A 22,393-nucleotide genomic window follows, 5' to 3' on the forward strand; every position below is an offset into this window, starting at 1 on the left:
TCAGGCCTGAGGCTGCTGATGGAGCTCTGCCTGGCTCCTGGTCCCCCCTCCTTGCTCACTGCACCAAGTGGGGCATTTTCTAGAGCAGGTCAAGAGATCGGCCCCTCCCTGGCTGCACCCCCTCCCCCGAGACCCCTCCTCTCCCTTCTCCCTTCTCCTTCCTGGAGGAGGGGGTACCTGTGGGCCTGCATCTCGGGCCTGATGTCTGCAGGGCTTGGGAGGTGTGTGTGTTGGGGGGGGGTCTTCTCAACACTTGCCTGGTGTGTCCCCCCTAAGGGGTCAGGGCTGACTCAGTGGCCTGGGGCCACTCAGTTGGCTGCAGCCGGACTTGAGTTTAGATGTTGCCCAAGATCGTCACCACAGCTTGAACGTGCCTGTGTCTCTTGCCTCTGAGTGCCTGCTCCGTGGCTCTCCCCGTGTAGACTGTCCTCCCTCCTCCCAAGTCCAACCCAAATGCCCTTCTCTGAACCCCTCCCCCACCTCCCATTAGAAGCACTTCCTCCTCCTGGGCGGCTTGAGTCCTCTCTGTCCTTGTAACCTGTCCCGTGGGGTTACAGTTCCTGCCCGAGCCTGGCTGCCGCGTGGCTCACAGCTCCTTGAGGGTAGAGACCACTTTCCCCAGTTCGGAACCTCACGCTGGCCCCTGGCTTCCCTGCCTGGCCTCCCACTGTAGGCTCTCATGATGTGTTGGATTCAATAGGACTGAATGCAGACCAGCCCCTGCTCCACACACAGCAGAGGGGGCTCCCTTTTCTCCTTGCTGGGCACACTGTGTACCTTTGGGTGGGAAACAGAGGCCTTCTTAGCCAGCCTGGCTATTGAGAAAATGTGCTAACACAACGCAAAATACAGATGCCAAGATTGGGCAAGAGCCTCACCCTTAGGGCTCAGAGGCAGTCAGCCCAAAGCAAGCAGGGAGGGGTGAGGGGCTGAGTCAGGAGGGGCAATTAATGGAGCAATAGAGGGCGGACTGTGTTTGGTCCAACACCTGGCTTTAATGGAGTTTCAGGCAGTGATGGGATTGCGATGTGCGCTTAGGAACTTTGAGGCTCCTTTGACTTAAACTGCAAAAGCAGCCCCCTACTTCACCCACACCTGAAGCCTGTTGGCCCCGGAGCCTGGTTTTCTGCCCCTTACTGGCCACAGGTGGGAAGCCTTGAATGGGGACTTCTTCTGTCTCTGAGCGGACTTGATCCCAGACTTTGAAGGACGGAAAACAAGTCTTGGGGGTGGCCATTGTGAGGTCAACCAGGCCAGCCCTGGGCTGTGGCGTTGCCTCCCAGGGGTCGGGGCTGAGCACTCGACCGTTCATTTGTCCCGCCTACCAGCAGGATCTCTGACTTCTCACAGCATCCTTGGGAAGCAGTTATTATGAGGCCCATGATGGGAAGCATCAAATACGGGAAAGGGAAGCGTTGGGACCAAAACTTCAGGCTCAGCACCTGCTGCCTCCCCTGCCTTCTCCTGGGCCGGGGTGAGGCTGCCCTGGGGGTGTGGGGCTGACTCAGGCAGGGCAGGTGGGCGGTGGGCGGGCGTGGCAGCTGTGGCTGGTGGGCGTGGCCTGCCTGACATCAAGGGCAGGTGACCCAGCAAGTTCTGCCTCTGACGCCTCATTCCAGCCATCCCTCTGTCTCTGATGAGAGCCTCTCACCACCTCAGCTACAATCCTACTGGGGGGCCTTGGGCCCCTACACATGCGGTGATCTGAGAACAACCACTGCCACCTGGACCTCACCAGGTGAGTCTTGCCGAAGAGGTAGCCAGTGCCCTCCAAGGCCGCAGGGTGCCCAGAGCGAGGACCTCAGGTGTCCCTCTGCCAATTGGCCTCAGGGGAGGGCTGGGGGGGAGCTTGGGTCTCTAGCAGGGAAAACAAAGCTGAACGTGAGCTCTTGGCCACAGGGAGTGTGTGAGAGCACAGGATATGATGGATGTGGGAAGCTTTCCCCTCCCCGAGGTTTGGGGATATTGGGGTGCGAGGACAGTCGTAGCTGCCCAGGGCAGAGGTGAGGCTCCTGTCACCCCCACAGGCCCCAGGGACGTGACTCTCCAGGGCAGCAGTGTGATGGGAGCTCAGGATGGGATGAGATGGCCCCAGAGCTGGAGACGGACAGGGCCCAGGCGGCTCATAGGAGCTGAGTCAGCAAGCCCTGGACGGAGCGTGGGCCCTGTGGCCCCCCGGCCTGGTCAGTCTCCCAGGAAAGGCCACTCCAGTCAGTACCAGGTCTTGGGAGGCACTTCCCAGGTGAGGACGCCCAATCCCAGATAGAGTGAGGGCCAGGCCTGCAAGAGAGTCCAGCAGGTGGGAACGCATGTTTATGGGGTGACTCAGGGAGCTAATTAGAGCTGCTGCAGTCCCCGACCAGAGTTCTCTGACCCCCTCCTGCTCCAGCAGCCCAGGACTGTCCCGTACTCACCAGGCAGGGCAGAGAAAATGGAGCAGCCAGTGGTCATGGATGAGAGATGTAGGGGACAATTCAGCCCATTTTTCAGAAGGGAAAACAGAGGGCCAGGGAGCGGTAAGGGACAGGCCCTCCATCCCTCTCTTCCAGTGTTGGCCCAGCCCAGCCTCTAGCCCCACGGGTCATTTTGGGCTGAGGCAGGTGGTAAAGGCAGCCCACCCTTATCAGGCTGTGACTGTGGATACGGCCTGGGGCCTGTGTGCTGAGGATCCTCTCCCAATAGGATGCTTAAGGCCTCCTCAGAGCTCCCTAACTCTAGGTGCCTAACGCCGGGGCACCCCCGGGATGACTCTCCTCTCCCAAGATTGCTCACGTTTAGTGGGGTGGGGCGCGCGGGCAGAGGGAGGAGGCTCTCCCATTTCCAAGTCTCACTGCAGTCTGCAGACAGCCAGGTCCAGACACTGCCTCCGGGGGGCTCTCCTATTTGGGTCAGGATCACCAATGGCCCAAGCTCCACCCAGAAGAAGAGGTGGGCTCTTCTTATGGAAATCACCGCCCCGCACCCCTGCCCCGGCTCCCTGTGACTCTGAGGGAGTTCTCTGAGGGTGGCTTAAGCTGAGAATGGCCCCCGCTCACTGCAGAGTCACCTCCTGTCCCCACAGCCCTTTCCCCTGCCCACCTCTTCCTCTATGGCCAGCCCACCTCCCCGCTGGCCTCCACGGCAGCCTCGTCCTGGCCTCTGGTCTCCTCCATCCCCCTTGTGCCGTCTCCGGTAGGACCTGGGTCCCTCTCACGCCCCCGCTGTCCCCAGGTTCAGCCACAGCTCCTACTACAGGCCCAACCTCTTCCCAAGCCTCTTACCACCCACGGGTCCAGCCACACCAGCTCCTTGCCACTCGCCAAACTTTCTTGAGCCCTGGTCTTTGCTCAGGCTGTCGCCTCTGCCTGGACAGCCCTGCCTCCAACAGAAAGCTCGAAGTTCCCCTCAGTCTCCTTGGAAGACATATCAGTTCCTCTCCCCAGTACCTCCCTCCAAGCCCCGCATGGGGTCCAGCCCTTACCGAGCATCAGTAAAGCAGGTCTGGACAGAGGGGGCTGGGGCTCAGCTGCTCCCTCCAGGTGGACAGATAGCCACATAGCTTGTTACACTCAGCTTTGCGGGGGAGAAAGATGATCAGCGTGTTAGTGGCAGAGAGCACCAGGGGGTGAGAAATTAAAAAGCCGGAGCGGCCTGAGGCTGTGTTACTAGGAGCATAGTGTCTAGAGGAAAGGAGGTGACAGTCCTGCTCTGTCGAGGAGAATTCTAAGCACAAAACCTGAGAGGGATGTTGAAAAAGCAGAGCTGATTCTCAGGAATCCACCTGGAGATTGGTGGGGCTGGAGAGGATGTCTGGAGAGAGGTCAAGGGCATGGTGACCTCTACCTGGAAGGTCTGCTGGGCTCTCCTAGGACCCAGAGGAGCAGGGGTGCTGAAGCGGGGAGCAGGGGAAGCTGCGGGGACAGTCTCCCTGTCCCTGAGAAGGGGTGGTGGCCTGGGAAGGCAGAGTGAGCTCCCCGTCCCGGGGGGTAGGAGCAGGGGCCATATGGTGCTCCAGGGGGGTCTGAAGCTCCTTTCTGTCCCTTCAGCCTGAGCATCTGTGCTGTGGTTGTGTTCCAGCCATGGATGCCCACGCGAAGGAGATGGTGCCTCTCATGGGCAGAATAGCCACTATGCCCAGTGGGAACGCTGCCATCCTGCAGGAGAAGAGGCTGGCAGAGATCACCCCCACCAAGAGGTAGGACCAGCAGGTTCAGGGCTGGGTGCTCTGCTGTGAGGGGCACAGGAGGAGCCTGGCACCCACCTTCAGGGACTCCTCGCCTGGGGTGGACCTGAGAATCTCAGTCTCATCTGGGGTGGCCTGGTGCCCAGCCAGGTATAATGGGGGGGTGTAGGGGGGACAGCACTGCATTCTCTGGAGTTGAGCTCGGGAGGTTAGTATGACTGGAATAATCAAGGGAGGCCTCCCTGGGGGCCCAGGGGCACCAAGGCAGAAACATTCAGAAAGGCTCCTGGGGGAGGTGGGGAGTTGCTGGAGCCCGAGATAAGGAGCAGAAAGATGGGTGGAAATTCCAGGTAGCAGGGACCCGCTACAGCATACATTTTTCAAGTCCACTGGGGGCTTTCATATCCACTGGGTGCGTAGCCAGGTAATTCAGGCTCTCCAACCCCGCCTGTGTAAGAGGGACACCAGCCACGGCACCAGCCCACAGAGTAACAGTTAATTGCAATTGTGCCGACAACGTGCTCGGCACGGCGCATGTTGGCGCTGATAATGTTTTGTTACCTTGAACTTTGTCTTCATTGTTGTCGTTGTCACTGTCATGCCCCAGGGCCCCTGGAAACTGCACAGGGCTGGGACAGTTATGACCACTTCCCAGTTGAGGACACGGAGGTGGCGGGAGCAGAGAAAGTCCTTCTCCGGGGTCACAGCTGGCCCCTGAGCTGTCTCCACCGCAGTCCCCGCCTGAGCCGGTTCGGTGTCCCTCAAGCCTGAATGCCCCTCCTCCAACCCCGCGGCACTTCCCTTGGACCCGGGTGGGCCCCCGGGGTCTAGGTTGGCCCATTTGCCCTGCCTCTTCGGCCCCTGTCCCAGGCCCCTTCTTGGGCCGAGGTGAGCCGGGTGCTTTCCCTTCTCTTGATTTGAGTAGAAATTGCTGAGGCCTTCTGTGCATGAGGCGGGGGCTGGGCCCAGGCTGGGCAAGAACACCTGCCCCTGTTCACAGTCTGGATGGTGAGGGGCCCCCAGGGAGAAAGTGGGGCGTGGCCTGGAGAGAGGGTGAACTAGGCGGGGTCGGGCCTGAGGAGGGGCAGGTCGTTCTGATCCTGTGGGCATGTCGTTGAGGAGCTGCTGTTACAGTGGATGGTGGCAGGTGGACAGGAAGGGAGAAGGCAGAGGCTTGGGGCAGGAACCAGTGAGGAATCCCATGGGACTAAAGTGCCGGGTGGGTGAGGGTGTCTTTGGGGGGATAAGTCCCACCGGGGCTGGGTCTTGGCAGTCAGTTAAGGACATTGGACAATTGGGGGTAGTGGGGAGCCATGGAGGGATTTTGTATGAGAGGGAGGGCATGGCAAGATTGCATTTTAGAAAGGATACTCTGGGTGATCTGTGTGGGTGATGGATTAGAGGGGAGTCTGTTGTGACTATTGCCCAGGTGATAGGTGGTGAGCCTGGCGGTGAGAAGCAGGCACAGATCAGAGAAGTAGTAGGATAGTGGAGTCTGCCGGATCAACTCTGGGAGGGGAGGGAGGAGGACTGAGAGACATCCCCTCCTCCGGTGGGGGGACCTGGAGGGGTGATGGGGCCACCTCTGACATGAGTACTTCAGAGGAGCAGGAACAAGGGCAGGAGGAAGGAGCCAAGTTCAGGTGTGAAATGTTGGCTGAGAGGCTCCAGAGGCTCATTCAGGTGGAGGCTCCATCCTGGAGCGCAGGAGAGAAAACTGGGTGGATGTGGAGACCAGACAGGTGTCGGGGGCCCATGTGGGAAGCCCGGGTCTGGGAGGGCTTGTCTGGGCAGCAGCAGAGATATCTTGGATCTAAGCCACCAGCACTGCCCTCCTGCCTCCTTTCCCCCTTCCCTCCCCTCTCACTTTCCCAGGGGAGGTTTGGACCTCAGAGAAGGACTGAGGACAGAGTTTCAGGAAAATCCCAGATTCTTCCTGCAGTCGGGCTGCCCTTCTGAGCCCATCCTGGCTCATGAACTTAGTTCCAGGGTCAGCTCTGCCAACGGCCCCCGCCCAGCTAAGGGCCTGGTGTGAGGTGTGACCTTTGTCTCATGAATTGGTGGTCCCTTCTCCTTCCCAAGGCTCTTTGAGGGACCTCATGTGCCTACTTCTCCCCAGACCCCAAAGGTTTGGGCAACTCCCTCAGAACGGAGTATAGGACTCAGGTTTAGAAAGAAAAAGAAAAGAAAATATTATATGTCAGAAGGCAGTTCTGACCACTGAGGAAATATGTACTAATGGGGGAATTGAAGGCACCAAGAAATCTAGATTTCTGGACCTGGAGCTTTTTCTGAAGCATCATGCCCCTCCCTGTGAGTGGCTGCTATGGTTACCTCCCCCTGGGCGTCACCTTGCCCAGGGACACAGACACAGGCCATGAAGGCTGCAGAGGCACTGGCCTTGAAGCTCAGAGCACTCGGGCTTTTCTTTGGACAAAGTAGGAGAGATAAGCTCCTCCCCAGGCCTGAGTCCGCCTGGGGATTGTTCTCTGCCTTCAAAGGAACAGAAATGCAGGAGGAATTGTACAGAGCTGTCTGTCTGCGCATCTGAGTTAACAACACCTAGGTGGTGGTGCCTTTCTGGCTGGGTCAAAGTAGGAATAAACAAACAGCACCTGCTTCAAGTTAGGAGCTGGGATGTCACCCGGACAAGACCTTGCTGTCTGCTCATGCTGGTGGATGAGATGTGGCACATGCAGTGGCAAGTAGGGCAGGCAGGGGACAGGCCCTCGTGGTCTAGCAGCTCCCTGTCCCAGGAGTTAGGTCCTTACATACAGCTGGGTCCTTTCCAGCTCAGCTCTCACCATCCACCTTCCCAGCCACTGAAGTCCTCCTTCCTCAGTCACAGCCCTCAACTTCCTGTTGAGGGATGCAACCTCACAACTTTTACAGTTTAAGGGTGTGTTGGTCTGTCTGATTATTGGTCTCTCCATCTATCACCTATCTACCCACCCAAGTATTCATTCCTCAGACAGTCATCCATCCATCCATTCATCCTTCCAACCATCCATCATCTACCCATCTATTCATCCGTCCACTCATGTGTCCAACCAGCCATTCTTTTTTCCACTCATTTATCTTTCACCTATCCATCCTTACACTCAGCCATTGTTAGGTCTTCTGAGCGTCACGACAAATGTTGGGTTCTAGAGAATTAGGACGATGCAATTGTAGTTTCTGCTGTTGAAGAACTTACAGCCAAGGGACAGTGTGTTATTGCCTAGAGCAGCAATCCCCAACATTTTTGGCAGCAGGGGCTGTTTTTGTGGAAGACGGTTTTTCCAAGGACCGGGGGGAGGATGGTTTCGGGATGATTCAAGTGCATTACATTTATTGTGCACTTTATTTCTATTATTATTTCATCAGCTCCACCTCAGATCATCAGGCATTAGAGCCCAGGGGTTTGGGACCCCTGGTCTAGAGCAAGAAAAGCAATGGCCTTACTGTGCTATAATCTGGTCTGATCCTTGGGGCCAGTTCTTACCAACCCACTGAAACAAGAGCTTTGTGAGGGGAGGAATTTTTGTCTACTTGTTTACCACTGTATCCGCAGCTTCTAGAATAGTACTTGGCACATTGTACATGCTCAGTAAATATTTGTTGAGTAAATGCACTACTGAACCCAGATAAGTAGGGTGGGATGGAGGTCAGGGCAGGAGCTGGACCTATTGTCCTGGGGAAACACCTGCAGGTGTGGGAGTTGGGCTCTGCGTGGAGATAGTCAGCAAATCTCAACCAGGATGTTTTGCTAGTAGATGTGTTTGTTAGTCGCTGGGTCAGAGCTGCCATAGTGGTGTGGTGACGACTTTGGGGTGGCAGTTCTGGGGTACTGCCGGGGTGCAGGGAAAGGTGATCTCACAGGATGACCTCTGATGCCCATTTCAGCTGGACGGTCCCTAAGTAGACAGTCCTAGAGCAGCACTGGCTCCAGAGTCCAGGTCTTTTTTATTTGTTTTGTTTTTTGTTTTTTGTGGTACGCGGGCCTCTCACTGTTGTGACCTCTCCCGTTGCGGAGCACAGGCTCCGGACGCGCAGGCTCAGCGACCATGGCTCACAGGCCCAGCCGGCATATGGGATCTTCCCGGACCAGGGCACGAACCCGTGTACCCTGCATCAGCAGGCGGACTCTCAACCACTGCGCCACCAGGGAAGCCCCAGAGTCCAGGTCTTAAGGATCATGTAGCCCAACCATTTTCATATCCGGTGAGGACACTTGGTCCAGAGAAGGCCAGTGACCTCCTGGGGTCACACAAGAGGAGAGGCAGAGGCAGAGCCAGACTAGAACCCAGGCCTCGGGTTACCAGCTAGGGGTTTGTTCCTCCCTTTGTCTTCTCTTTTGGAAGAATGATTTGATTTTAGGTCAAATCAGAAGGTTCCTCTTGGTAGGCAGGAGACAGGCAGGTGGGGGGGGGCCAATGTATCAGGGAGCCCTGCCCTCACGCCATTTATGCCGCATTTCTGGACTAGCTCTGAGCCTTCCAGGCTTCCCTGGGAGTGAGCACTCCGTGAGATGGGCACCCTCGACAGTGGGGTTGCAGGACACACAGGTGGACAGGCCCTGTCCCAGCTCTAATGGCCTTGCTTGGGTGTCCCCCCAGTGCACACTTTTTCCTGGAGATAGAAGGGTTCGAGCCCAGCACCACTGTCACCAAGACCTCTCCCCTCATCTTCTCCAAGCCCATGGACTCCAACATCCGGCAATGGTGAGTACTGCGACCCCAGCATCCGGCAGTGGTGAGTACTGCGGCCCGCCAGCCCGCCACCCCTGCCCTGGCCCAGCCCTCAGCTCTCGCGGGCGGGCAGTGACTCGCCCTGGGCCACACAGCCAGGCCTGCTTGGGGCATACTACCATTGTCCATTTAAAAACTTGTCCCTCTCTCTGTCCTCCCCATTCCCCCAGCAGCCTCCCCGGCAGCTGTGATGACATGGACTCCCCACATTCTCCTCAGGATGACGTGACAGAGACCCCATTTAATCCCAACAGTCCCAGGTGAGCCTGGCCCTTCCCCTCCTCCCACCGTGCCCACCAGGCAGGCGCCAGAGGGACAGGAACCAGGACCCTGCAGGAAAGAGAAAGAGGCCAATCCTGGGGTGCAAATGTCTGGGCCCATAGCTATGGCATGTAGGTCATTTTTGGGGGGAAGGGAGTATTACATTTTATGAAAGTAATACCCGTTCATTATAAAACATCCGGACAACAGTATGCAGCAGAATGAGAACTTAACGCAATGCCATATACGTAAATTAAAAATATATGCATGTAGGGGACTTCCCTGGCGGTCCAGTGGTTAAGACTTCGCCTCCCAATGCAGGGGTGCCAGTTCCATCCCTGGTAGGGAGCTAAGATCCCACAGCCTCGCAGCCAAAAACCCAAAACATAAAGCAGAAGGAATGTTGTAACAAATTCAACCAAGACTTAAAGAAAAACATACATGGATGTAGCCATCAAACATCAATGTGCATTTTGCAAGAACACACACAAACAAAAGGAAACACATCACGCATTCCCGTGGCTGCCTATTTGGAGTGTAGGGGTGGGGAGAGAGATATGAAAAGTATTCAAACAACACAAAATATGAAAGCGAAATTCCCCTTCCTCTGACCTCATTCTTTCGAGGTAATCAGGATGAACAGTTCGGCACGTATCTTTCCTGATCATTACTATGTGGATCCAAAGATACAGTTTGATAAAATGTGCTTGCATTTGGGTTAGAAGCGGAGCAGCACAGGGCAACATGAATCCCAGCACCTCCGCCCACCCCCCAGCACTAAAGGAGGGGATTTCAAGCACTGTGACAGGCACGTGCAGATGGTGGGGGCTGGCGCCGAGCCCCCTGTAGGCACAGCGGCTTTGGAGGGGTAACGGGAGACAGTGGTGCACGTGTGGTGAGTTGGAAACATTTTCTGGCCTCAGTGCAAACCTGGCCAAGCAAGAGCAGAGGCACAAACAGAAGCGGCTGAAGAAGCACATCTTTGCGGCTGTGTCGGAGGGCTGCGTGCAGCAGCTGCTGGAGCTGCTGATGGAGCTACAAGAGCTTTGCGAGCAGCGCCACAGCCTGGAGGTGCCTGGTCAGTGGCTGGCCCTGGCAGAGGGTGCAGGGCTGGGGGTCCTGCTTGGCTCCTGCTGTCCACCTACCCACTGCCCTCCCACCCCGCCCTCCAGCCTTAACTGCTGGGCTGGCAACTTCGAACCTGATTCTGAGGGCAAGGGGGAGCCATGGAAGGGCTTAGACAGGTGACGGTGGAGGGTGGGGGTAAAACTGGAGAAGGCCGCCGTTCAGGCGGAGTTGGGACTCCAGTGGCAGGGCTGGGGAGGGGGGAACAGCCCTTCCGGGAGTGGCACTGGTAGGACTCCAGGACGTGAGGAGTGAGTCCATGGCGGTGCCATTTGGACTTGGGAGACTTGGTGGCTTGTGGGGCCCGAGCTGTCTTGGGGACCAGGAGAGTAGAAAGTTAAATGGAAGGGGGTGAAGTCTATTTGCAGGAAACCGGGGTGTGGGGTGGTGGCCTGGAGATTTCTGAGCTGGACAGTGGGAAGCCAGGCCATGGGTGGGATTGGAGACGGTGGGAAGGCAAAGAGCAAAAGGTCTCTGATAAGGCTCTGGGCAGCTCACCGAGGGGGAGGAGCCAGCAAGGAGGCGGGAGGAGGAAGAGATGGACAGGGCAGAGGGGAGCGCGGAGTTCAGGGCAGGGAGCTCCGTGGAGAGCCCGCGGCAGGTTCTTGAGGTCTGTGGCTGCAGCCGCCACAGCCCGGCCTCCCTTTCTCCGGGCCGGGAGGACCAAGGGCAGCCGGGGTCCCCCTGTGCAGTGGCTCCATCCTGCGACCCTGCCTGCAGACTTCCTCATGCGCAACCTGACGGCCTTGGACACGGGGAAGACCTGCCTGATGAAGGCCTTGTTGAACATCAACCCCAGCACCAAGGAGATCGTGCGGATCCTGCTCGCCTTCGCTGAGGAAAACGACATCCTAGACAGGTTCATCAACGCCAAGTACACGGAGGAGGCCTTCGAAGGTACCCGCCTGCGGGAGGGGCTGTGCAGACGGCGATTTCTGGCGGTGGTGGGGCACAGGCACTGCTGTTGCGGAAGCCCAAAGCACTTAGTGTGGTGCCCGGCACCTTCCTTCATTCTGCAAACAATCTTGACCTCTGGCCGCGTGCCAGGCAGTGTTTTTGGTCCCAGAACACAGGAGTGAACAAGACAGATGAAGGCTGATCTTCTAAATAAGGCAATTTAAAAATTGATGAAAAGAAAATTACAAAAAAACCAAAAGATAATGTCATCAGAAGTAATTGGGAATGGGCAACTTTAGTGTGGATGGTCAGAGAGGTGAGCTTTGACCCGAAGCCAGCACGATGAGAAGGATCCAGAACAAAGCAAGGGCGAAAGCCTGAGATGGGACTGAGCTTGACAGGGCTGAGTGATGGCAAGAAGGCTGGAGAGCTGGGCAGGGCCAACACATAAGTAACTATTAGTATCGCCATTATCCTCATCACTATTAACAGCCCCATTTGGGACTCAGTTTTGTGGCTTCTCTCTTAGGTGGTCTGGAGAGGGGGCAGGGAGACCAAACTCAGGAAGTCTGTTGTGAATAACCAGTAAGGTGTGTCTTTGAGTTTTTGGAGTCAGTAAACGTCCCACTAGGATCTTATGACACGCTTGTGTCAAAAATGATTGGCCCGAGAATAACTGGATGCCATCTTACTGACATGCCGAGGGTGCTAAACATCTCAGCTTTTCGCAGGTGGGAGTCTGGCTTGGGCCCTTAACTTTTCTTGTGGGAGAAAGTTATTTTATTTGTACTTATTTATTACCATTATTATTTGTTTTTGCCAGTCTGGTGGGTGAAAAGTATGAACTCATTAGGTTCAAATTTTCATCTTCCCGATTACCAGTAATTCCAAACATCGTTCATTTCCTGTATTGTCTGTGTGTATTTTCTTCTCTGTGAGGTGCTTGTTAATAATAGTTTCTCAGTTTTCTTTTAGGTTGTTTGTCTTTTTATTGATTTGTAGGAGCTCTTAATCCTTTATGGACTTTTTTTTTTTTTAATTTATTTATTTATTTTTGGCTGTGTTGGGTCTTCGTTTCTGTGTGAGGGCTTTCTCTAGTTGCGGAGAGCGGGGGCCATTCTTCATCGTCATGCACAGGCCTCTTACTGTCGTGGCCTCTCTTGTTGCAGACCACAGGCTCCAGACGCGCAGGCTCAGTAGTTGTGGCTCACGGGCCTAGTTGCTCCGCGGCATGTGGGATCTTCCCAGACCAGGGCTCGAACCCGTGTCCCCTGCATTAGCAGGCGGATTCTCAACCACTGCGCCACCAGGGAAGCCCGCATTATGGACTTTTAAATGCACATTGCCTCTTTTATACATCTCAAATATTTCCCCCAGCCTATCGCTCGTCTTTTAACTTTCTTTAAGATGTCTTTTGAAATACAGACATTTTCAATTTTTATGGAAGCAAATATGTGAGTGTTTTCTTTATGGCTTCAGAATTTTGGATTTTGCTTAAGAAGTCTTAAGAGGGTTTTCCCTCCAAAAAGGTTAGTTATTCACAATTTTCCAGTTTTTAAAATTGCTTAGTTCTTTGATCCAGCAGGACTTTGTTTTTATGTATGGCATGTTAGCAGCTCTTTGGAAAATGCTGTTTCTGGTGTAATGTTCTGAGACACCGGCCCCCGCACCCCCAGCCCTCTGGTCTCTTCTGTCTGGAGGTTCTGTAGGCTCCACCAACTGTGTCTATGTCCCTCCCCCACCCCCCTCCCTGCTGCTTCTCCCCTGTTCTGTTTCTCCGTCACCAGAGTATCACCCACCCAGCACCCAGGCCAGATGCCTGGACCTTACCTGAGACAGCCCTTGTCCCCCATCCCCAACAGACCATCCTGAGGACTCTTTCTTCCCAAGGATCTTTGGGTCCATTGGATGGACAGCTCCTCACAAGTCTGAGCTCCTTCTAACACATCCTCCAATTTTGCAGCCAGAGTGCTTTGAAAATACACATGTACAAAACCCCAAACTCTGATCATGTCACTGCCCTGCTTCAATGCCTTCTGTGCCTTCCCATATCCTTTGGGATAAAGTTCTAACCTCTTAACCTGGCTTACGAGGCCTTGAGTCAGCCCCATCCAGCCTGGCTAAACTTACCCCTTAGTTTCGAGGCCACTCTGGGAAGCCCCCCAACCCCTTAGGCTGTGTTAAGAGCTCCTCTGGATACCACAGACCCTGCACCTCCCCATATCATAACGCTCAATTCGCAGGGAGACTGTGAGCTTCCTGAGGACAAGAATCAAAACTGCATCCCGTGTCCTACTGTGTCCCCATTGCCTGGCTGTGGGGCACAGAGCAGACGCTCCACGAATAATCCTTGCTTCCACGCAAAAATGAATGAAGCGAAGAATGAAGCTGGGCGACGCAGACCAGGCAGGCAGCTAGCATTTCTCCACGGTTCGGTGGAGGATACAGAGGACAGAGAGGGGAATAGGCCAGAGAGGGTGTGTCACCCCCGGTCCCAGCCGCTGAGCGCAACCGCCCACCCCTGTCCTGTCCGCAGGGCAGACGGCGCTGAACATCGCCATCGAGCGGCGGCAGGGAGACATCGCCGCGGTGCTCATCGAGGCCGGCGCCGACGTCAATGCCCACGCCAAGGGCGTCTTCTTCAACCCCAAGTACCAGCACGAAGGCTTCTACTTCGGTGGGTGCCGCCGCCCCGGGTTGGGGTCTGGGGGCGAGAGGGGCGGAGGGCGAGGCGGGGCTTCTGCCCATAGAAGCGCTAGCAGGCAGGGGAGACCCCACTGCCAATCTCTGCTGGCTCAGTTGTGTCCGAGGCCCTGTAGGACGGAGCCGGGACCAGGGTGGCGGCAGGGGCAGATCCACCTGAACAGGACCGCCAGGCTGGAGACCGGCACTTGGGAGGATGGGGAGCCGCATTCGGGGAGTGTCACCTGGTGGTGTTAGAGGACACACAGACATTCACCTGAGCAGCCCCCGGTTGGGAACATAGACCTGGGAGGGAGAGCAAGGAGAGCGCCCTAGTTTACAAAGAGCAGACAGGTTCTGAGAAGGGAAATGACTTGCGCCAGTGTAGTGAGGAACGGATGTAGGCATCCTGCCTGCCAGCTCTGGCCTCTGTCCCCTGTGTACAGTGCCTCTCAGGGCTGCAAACAGGAGTCAAAAGTAAGGGGACAAAAACTCCCTGACTGACACTTTAGGGGGTCCAAAAGCAACTGGTGTTAGGCCATCCCGGGTGAAAAACAATTTTTTTATTGTATAATTTCGATACAGTGAAGTTCACCCTTTTTTTTTTTTAATTTTTATTTATTTATTTTTTTGCTGTACGCGGGCCTCTCAGTGTTGTGGCCTCTCCCGTTGTGGAGCACAGGCTCCGGACGCACAGGCTCCGGACGCACAGGCTCAGCGGCCATGGCTCACAGGCCCAGCCGCTCCGCGGCATGTGGGATCTTCCCGGACCGGGGCACGAACCCGTGTCCCCTGCATCGGCAGGCGGACTCTCAACCACTGTGCCACCAGGGAAGCCCCAAGTTCACCCATTTTAATGTACACTTCTGTTCATTTCCACAAATGCATACAGTTGTATAACCATCGCTGTGATCAGGACAGGGGACAAACAGCTCCATCACACCAAAAAATTGCCTGGTACAACTTTGTAGTTAACTCCTCCTCCTTGCCCAGGCCCTGACTGATGGCCACTGACCTGTTTTCTCTTCTGGATGGTTTTTTAGTCAGCAGGACTAAATGGGTCTGGGTGGCCTTGAGGACAGGGTCTTGTCCAGTCAGACCTGGCTGGGAAACATCTGTTGGGTGGGATGAAGAGAGGTAACAGGATGGAGATTGGGGGGGGAAGCAGCAGGAGACCTGATGTCCAGCCCTGGTTCTGTCCCCGGTTTGCTGTGTGACCCAGTGTGAGTCACTTGCCTTCTCTTTTCTCAACTAACATTGATTGTTTACTATATGTACCAGGCATTGTTCTAGGTATTTGAAATATATCTGTGAACAAAACCAAGATCTCTACCCTCATGGAACTTGCATTCTAGATGGGAGACAGACCATCAATAATGGATATAACAAATAAGAATGTTATGTAATATGTTAGAAAATAACAAGTGCTATTGAAAAAAATAAAAAGTAAAGCAGGGGGGACTTCCCTGGTGGTGCAGTGGTTAAGAATCCGCCTGCCAATGCAGGGACAAGGGTTCGATCCCTGGTCCGGGAAGATCCCATATGCCGCGGAGCAGCTAAGCCTGTGTGCCACGACTACTGAGCCTGCGCTCTAGAGCCCGCAAGCCACGACTGCTGAACCCGTGTGCCACAACTACCGAAGCCCACGTGCCTAGAGCCCATGCTCCACAACAAGAGAAGCCACGACAATGAGAAGCTCGCACACCACAATGAAGAGTAGACCTGGTTCACGGCAACTAGAGAAAGCCCGTGTGCAGCAACGAAGACCCAAAGCAGCCAAAAATAAAATAAGTAAAATAAAAAAATAAATAAGTTAAAAAAAAAAACAGCTCAAAAAAAAAAAAAAGTAGTAAAGCGGGGGAAGGAGATCAGGAATTCTGGGCCAGGAAGGAGCTGGGTTTCCATTTTAAAAGGGTAGTTAAGGTGAATGATTCATTGAGAAGGTGACATTAGAGCAAAGACTCACAGGTGGTAAGGTAGGGAGTGATGCAGGTATCTAAGGAACAGCACTACTGGAAGAGGGAACAGCCTGTGCAAAGCCCCTGAGGCAGAAAAGTGCCTGTGTGTGCTCGAGGAAAAGGAAGAAGGCCATTGTGGCTGGAGGGGAGTGAGTGAGGGGGAGAGGAGGAGGTGACGTCAGAAGATGTAGGGCCTTGTAGGCTGTCATTGGAATTTGAGCTTTTGTTCTGGGTGAGGTGAGCCTTATGTATTAATAGGATCAGTCTGGCTTCTGTGTTGAGGATAGTGTTGGAGGGCTAGGGTAATAGCAGGGAGACCGGTTAGGAGTTTGTTGCAATGATCCAGCTTCAGTCTCCCACTCCTGCTGAGATGGGCAGGATAAGCCCCATTCCTAGAACTTGGGGAATCACCACTCTGGTCCAGGAGAGAACCGAGCCCCTGTGCTCCCCCTCCCCCAGGCGAGACACCCCTGGCCCTGGCAGCCTGCACCAACCAACCCGAGATCGTGGAGCTGCTGATGGGCAACGAGCAGACGGACATCACCTCGCAGGACTCACGGGGAAACAACATCCTCCATGCTCTGGTGACGGTGGCTGAGGACTTCAAGACGCAGAATGACTTCGTCAAGCACATGTACGACATGATCCTGCTGAGGAGCGGCAACTGGGAGCTGGAGACCATGCGCAACAATAACGGCCTCACGCCGCTGCAGCTGGCCGCCAAGATGGGCAAGGCCGAGGTGGGTGAGGCCCGGGGCCGGCGGGAGGGCGTGAGGCCTGCTCCCCAGGGGCCCTTCTGAGTGGCCGACTGCACGGACCACGGACAGGCAGCACGTGGGCACACCCTCTGGACTTCAGGCCCTAACATTCTGGGTTTCTGTCTCCTGCCCTGGGACCCCCTTGCCGGGGCCAGAGTGGAGGAGTCTTAAGGCTGCGGTGACTCAGGCTTTGCAGCCGAGGATTCCTGCACAGTGAGGCACCCAAGCGGAGGCTGACTGTCTGACCCTGGGGGCCTTCAGCCTCTTATGAGGACGGGAGTCCCCGAATGTCTGCTCTGGATCCAGAGCCAGTTGGCTGCTGGTCCCTGACGCTGGACAGACCCCAGCCTGTCTGTCAGGTTGAAACATTGAGCCAAGTCCCCAGCAGAGTATGTGGCTGCTCGTGGCTCTCTGTGCCCTTGTGATGTGGCCGAGGAACTCACGTTAACTGGGAGCTTGGTGAAGACTCAGCTGGGGTGGGCTCCCATCTCTATCTGTGGTGGGAGCCACGGCTTGGTCTGGTTTCAAGGTCAGGACTCATCATGGCAAAGCTGCCCTGAGCGTCCACATCTTGAGCCCTGGGAGGGGACCGTGGCTCCTAGGAGGCTGCAGGAGGGCACTGGGTAGGGTGGGGACTGTGGAGCCATCACAGCTGTGCCAACCTCAGGGCAACTGATGAGGGAGGTGGTGCCCCGAGGGCCTTGGGTCCCGTCCCAGTGCTCAGGGCTGGTGCCCACAAGGGACCTTTTCATTCTCTTGTGGGAGGAGGAAGGGGTGCAGAACAGCTTTGACAGAGGAGGAATTGTGTGCCTGCCTCGCCCATCTCCTGCCCACCCCAAGGACACAGCTTCCTGGGGGCTTTGAGGAGAGTCAGACTGTGGTCACAAGTCAGAACTTTCTCCAAGGACCGCTGCGCCATGTGTTTGTCCCTGGGGAGGGCCCAGGGATGAAGCTTCCTGCATGGAGCATGGCCCCCTGACCCCTGGTTCCCCAGAGGATAATGTGTCCCTCCACCCACACCCACCACTTCTTGCCAGTCTTGGGAAGCCGCCTGCACCCTTCCTGGCCTCTCCTCTCCTTCATTCAGTGTTCTTTGGAAACTTTTCCAGATGCTGCCCAAGTTGGCCACTATGCTGGGAGCAGAGGGTGCGGTCATACTTGAGACACAGACCATGTCCTCGGGCTCTTGTAGCCTGGGGCACAGGAAGGGGAGACGTGCCTTATCCCTAGGAGCTCCCTGCCTGGACTGTAGAGACTAGGCTCCCGTGTGAGATGAGATGGGAACCCCACTGGGTCACATGAGATCAGGGCTCTGACACTGTCCTGCCCATTTGGACCCTCCTCCTGGGCCTTGGGTTGGTGCCCCAGGAAGTTCTGCCCCCATCTTATCGTACCCAGGGCTCGCTTTCGGGAACTAGTGAGCTCTCCATCTTGCCTGCACTTTGGAACCATCCAGGAAGCTTTACAAGATGCAGATTCCTGAGTCCCACCTCCAGAGATTTGGATTGAGTTAGTCAGTGGTGTGGGAATTCTAAATGTTCCCCAGTGACCCTAACATGTAGCAGAGAGCAAGCTCGCTGACCTAGAGAGTGGGTCCCACGGGCCTCTCTGAAAGGCTGGTGTCATGCATCACCCCCTGACTGGCCAGAGCAGTGAGCCTCAGCTGGCAGGGTCTGACAGAGGGTGGGATGGGGAAGCTGGAGAAACTTCCAGCTGCTTCTCAAGTCCAGGCCAAACAGAAATTATTTCTCAAAATTGTCAGTTCCTGGATTCTTCCCGGAACAGACTCCCCAGCTGGTGCAAGGATTTGTGAGCTGATCATGCAGCCCTCTTAAGCGTGCAAAAGGCCTTCACGCCTCTTGTCTCTGTTACTCACAATGCCTGGTGTGACGGGCAGGTCAGCGAGCTCTGTGCCCATCCCACAGATAAAGCGGGGGCCGGGGGTCACAGTGACAGGCACTCGGCCTGACTCAATCCATCCCTGGTGGGAGCCTCTCCCCAGGCCCTGTCTGCCTGGGGCAGGCCCAGCGGTCTTCGCCCCAAACCCTGTCCAGCGGCTGATGGTTGTGACTCTTCCTGTCCCCAGATCCTGAAGTACATCCTCAGCCGTGAGATCAAGGAGAAGCGGCTCCGGAGCCTGTCCAGGAAGTTCACCGACTGGGCCTACGGGCCAGTGTCGTCCTCGCTCTACGACCTCACCAACGTGGACACCATGACCGACAACTCGGTGCTGAAAATCATCGTCTACAACACCAACATCGATGTGGGTCTCCCGGGTGGGCTGGGGAAGGTCAGAGGGTAGCAGGCTGGGCCCCAGGCCAGGGAGGCCCTGGGAAGACCCCTTGCTACTAGCTAGACGTGTCTGCAGCCCCCATTCCTTAGCCTTAGTGGGCGGGGCCTGGGGTGGGTGCTGGGGCCACCTGTTCCCAGCTGACCTTGTGGTGGGGGTCTCCTGGCCCCATAATCCTGGGCAGGGTTGGGGGGGTGTAGACCTTCTCCATCTTGTTTCCCCCCAACTCCTTCTATTGGTTCCATATGGTCAGGCTTAGAATCCCCTCTTCCCCCAAACCTGGCCCTAAATAAGGGTCAGGGAGTACACAGCTTGAGCAATCAGGGAGGCCTTTCTGGAGGAGGCATAGCTGGGAAGTCAGTGAGGCTGAAGGAGGAAAGAGAAGATCAGCAGCGGGAAGTTTCTGGCTCTTGGAGGAAAGTGAGGCAACACATCTTTCACATTTTACCAAGAGTTGTGCTTCCCAGAGCCTGCCTTGCCCGGGATCTCCCTGGCCCTCACAGCAGCCTGACTGGTAGGTCAGGGATTGAGATCAGTTTTACTGATGAGGCGGCTGAGGCCCAGAGAGGGTCAGGGGTTTTCCTAGGGTCACACAGTGAAGGAGGGCCCAGGAGGGGCCAGACACCAGTCGTGGCCCTGGCCTCCCTTCTAGCCCTCCCTCCCCACCGTGCCTCAGATCCCCTTGGCAAAAGCACCAAGCTCTGTGTCTTTTGGTTGCTGTCTGGGTGCGCTGGAATGGAACCTCAGGAGCTAGAAATTACCTCTCCCAACATTTCCAGCCAAACCAGTTCATTGCCTCCTTCTGCCAGGGGCAGTGCTGACTCAGAGCTTCCTTTGAAATGAGGGCCTTCCGAAAATGGTCCCTTCCTCTGTCTCATCTCCATGGTGACTTGTGCCGTTCTACCCCCAGAACCGGCATGAGATGCTGACCCTGGAGCCCCTGCACACGCTGCTGCATATGAAGTGGAAGAAGTTTGCCAAGTACATGTTCTTCCTGTCCTTCTGCTCCTACTTCTTCTACAACATCACCCTGACCATCATCTCTTACTACCACACCCGGGGGGAGGAGGTAAGTGGGCCCCTTGAAGTGGGGGATGCGTTGGTCAGCACTGCTGGACCCTGGAGCCGCCCCATGTGCCTATGGAGAAACTGAGGCCCAGAGAGGTCAAGAGTTGTGCATGGGGTCCCCCAGTTTTCATGCTTCAACAGTGTCTTGGACACTGAATACGTCGCCAGCGCCTGGTTGAGCTCAACCCCAGGTGCTCAGCCCCAGGCTGACCCCTGCTGCAGAATTAGGAGCCCCAGGCCCTGCCCAGGCTCCATGTCTAAATCTGGAGCTGGTTGGGTGTTTCTGCTGTGAGGGCCATGGGAGAAAATGGGAGGAGGTGGAAGTCACTTGGAGAAGCATTCCCAGCACTCTGGGTCTCGGTTCCCCATCCATTACACGAGGCACGGAGCCTTGGCTTTAACTCTGTTATGAGGCCCTGTGAGTGTCTGGATACAGATGGAACAGATAAATGCCAAGAGGTGTGAGAGGGTTGTTAGTGTGGATTGGATCGTGCTTCTCACCGCACAATTCTGGGTTTCCACTCTGGGCGGGGGAGGCAGGGGCTGGGGGCTGCAGTTCCTTTTTGGCCCTGTACAGAGATGCGGCTTTGTGCTGGCCTCTGGCCCAGCTTGAGGGTTGGGCACGTGTATGTGCGTGGTCGCCCCGGAGGTGGCGCTACCCCTACCTTCCTCACTCCCCATCCTGCACCCATCCATTCCTCTCCCTTCCTCCCCAGGCCCTGAAACACCCCTTAGCAAACAAGACGGGGTGGCTGCAGCTCTTAGGAAGGATGTTTGTGCTCATCTGGGCCATGTGCATTTCTGTGAAAGAGGTGAGTAGGTCACCAAGCCCTCCTGGACTGCCCTGTGAGGCAGGCAGGGTGACAGCAAGCTCTGCTACTACTGCTGGGAGACTTTGGGGAGGCATTTCCTTTTTAACCTTTAGATTTACATAAACAAGCAAGCTTATCCTACCTACTTTATCTATCCATTCCTCCATCCATCTGCCCATCTATCTGCCAGTTATCTACACTCCCAGCCACTCAGTGTCCCATCTTCCCTGCCCCTCCATCCACCCATCCAATCACCTGCCCTCTCTCATCAACCCAGCCACTCATTCATCCATTTAAACACCCACTCATCCTTACCCACTGTCCTTCCATCCTTCATCCAACCATCTTTCCATCTGTTTGTCAGTCGATCTACCCATTCATCCATCCAACCAATGAATCAGCAGGTATATTGTGAACACCTTCAATGTGGGGCTCTGGAGGAGATGATAGGGATGGAGGGAATCTGTCCTCTTTGAGTTCATAGTCTGGTAGGGAATTCAGATGGACACAAATAGCTAGACTTTAACATAGACTGTGAAAAGACCTGATGTTGGGCTCAGACCCGTGCTCAGAAGAAGAGAGATGACTTTTATTGGCGGGGGGCAGGGGGGGGCAGGAAGGCTTGAAGGCAGAGATGGCACTTACTCTGGTAGGGGAGGGTTGGCATGAGGACACTGGGGAGAAGGTATTACAGGACAGGTGTGGGGAACAGCATGAACAAAGGCTCAGAGGCTGGAAAGCTAGGCCATATTTGGGGAATGGCAGGTAACTGTATGGTTCTGCTGCTTTGTAGGTTCTGGGGTGATTATGGGGGTGAGAGTAAGAGATGTGAGAAGATCAGGGGGAGCATGCCCTCTTACCCTGGGGTTGCCTCTGTCCCCCAGGCACAAGTCCCCTTCCATATCCCTCACCTGGGCTCTGGCTGGGCCTTCACGTACTTCCCTGTTCCTGAGTCTCAGTCCTGGGGAAACGCCCCCCTTCCCCAAATCCTCCAGCGAGGGGCATGAAGAGGGGGCAGCTTTTCTTTCCTTTCTGGCCTCAGGGCATCGCGATCTTCCTGCTGAGACCCTCAGATATGCAGTCCATCCTCTCGGATGCCTGGTTTCACTTTGTCTTGTAAGTAGGTCTGTCCCCTGGTCACCACCTCACAGGCAAGGCTGCAGTCCTGTATGATGGCTGCTGTGTCCCTCTGCAATAGCCACCCTACCGTGTCACCTGTCCCTGTCATTTCGCCAAGTCACATGGCCAGGGACCTCCTCTCTCCTTTCTGGTAAGAGAGGCCCATAGATGCCCATGGAGAGGACCAGAAAACACTAGGACAGTGCCCACCATCCGGTTGCAGGGATAGCTGCCTGCACCCTGCCAGAGCCCTGGGCGGCAGCCAGCACAGAGAAGGCATGTTTATTTTTTATGAAGGGACACTCCCGGCCAGTTCCTCCTGGCTGTCGTTTTGGACCCTGGCAGGTCAGGGCTGGAAGGTACTTGAGAAATCATTGAGTCTCATCTTTAGGCATGAAAACCGAGGCTCAGGGCTTCCCTGGTGGCGCAGTGGTTGGGAGTCCGCCTGCCGATGCAGGGGACACGGGTTCGTGCCCCGGTCCGGGAGGATCCCACGTGCCGCGGAGCGGCTGGGCCCGTGAGCCATGGCCG

General features: G+C 55.8%; 1 protein-coding gene across 8 annotated transcripts in view; it reads left to right on the forward strand.

The window, feature by feature from the left end:
* Positions 1–1,623: 1,623 nt before the first annotated feature.
* TRPV3 (transient receptor potential cation channel subfamily V member 3) overlaps positions 1,624–22,393 on the forward strand; it is a 32,071-nt gene continuing 11,301 nt past the window's right edge. For 4 of the 8 annotated variants that reach the window (XM_067716852.1, XM_067716855.1, XM_067716859.1 and 1 more), the window contains exons 1-12: positions 1,624–1,738; positions 4,026–4,174; positions 8,761–8,865; positions 9,063–9,152; positions 10,077–10,231; positions 10,999–11,175; positions 13,712–13,852; positions 16,275–16,555; positions 18,660–18,836; positions 19,774–19,932; positions 20,648–20,743; positions 21,786–21,859. In XM_067716852.1, coding sequence (XP_067572953.1) covers positions 4,059–4,174; positions 8,761–8,865; positions 9,063–9,152; positions 10,077–10,231; positions 10,999–11,175; positions 13,712–13,852; positions 16,275–16,555; positions 18,660–18,836; positions 19,774–19,932; positions 20,648–20,743; positions 21,786–21,859 — 1,571 coding nt within the window. In that variant the 5' untranslated portion in view covers positions 1,624–1,738; positions 4,026–4,058. Of the gene's footprint in view, positions 1,739–4,025; positions 4,175–8,760; positions 8,866–9,062; positions 9,153–10,076; positions 10,232–10,998; positions 11,176–13,711; positions 13,853–16,274; positions 16,556–18,659; positions 18,837–19,773; positions 19,933–20,647; positions 20,744–21,785; positions 21,860–22,393 lie in introns of those variants that run through there. The other 4 variants (XM_067716856.1, XM_067716857.1, XM_067716854.1 and 1 more) reach the window with 3 other exon arrangements.

Source organism: Pseudorca crassidens, chromosome 19, assembly GCF_039906515.1.
Source record: "Pseudorca crassidens isolate mPseCra1 chromosome 19, mPseCra1.hap1, whole genome shotgun sequence".
NCBI classification, from domain to species: domain Eukaryota; kingdom Metazoa; phylum Chordata; class Mammalia; order Artiodactyla; family Delphinidae; genus Pseudorca; species Pseudorca crassidens.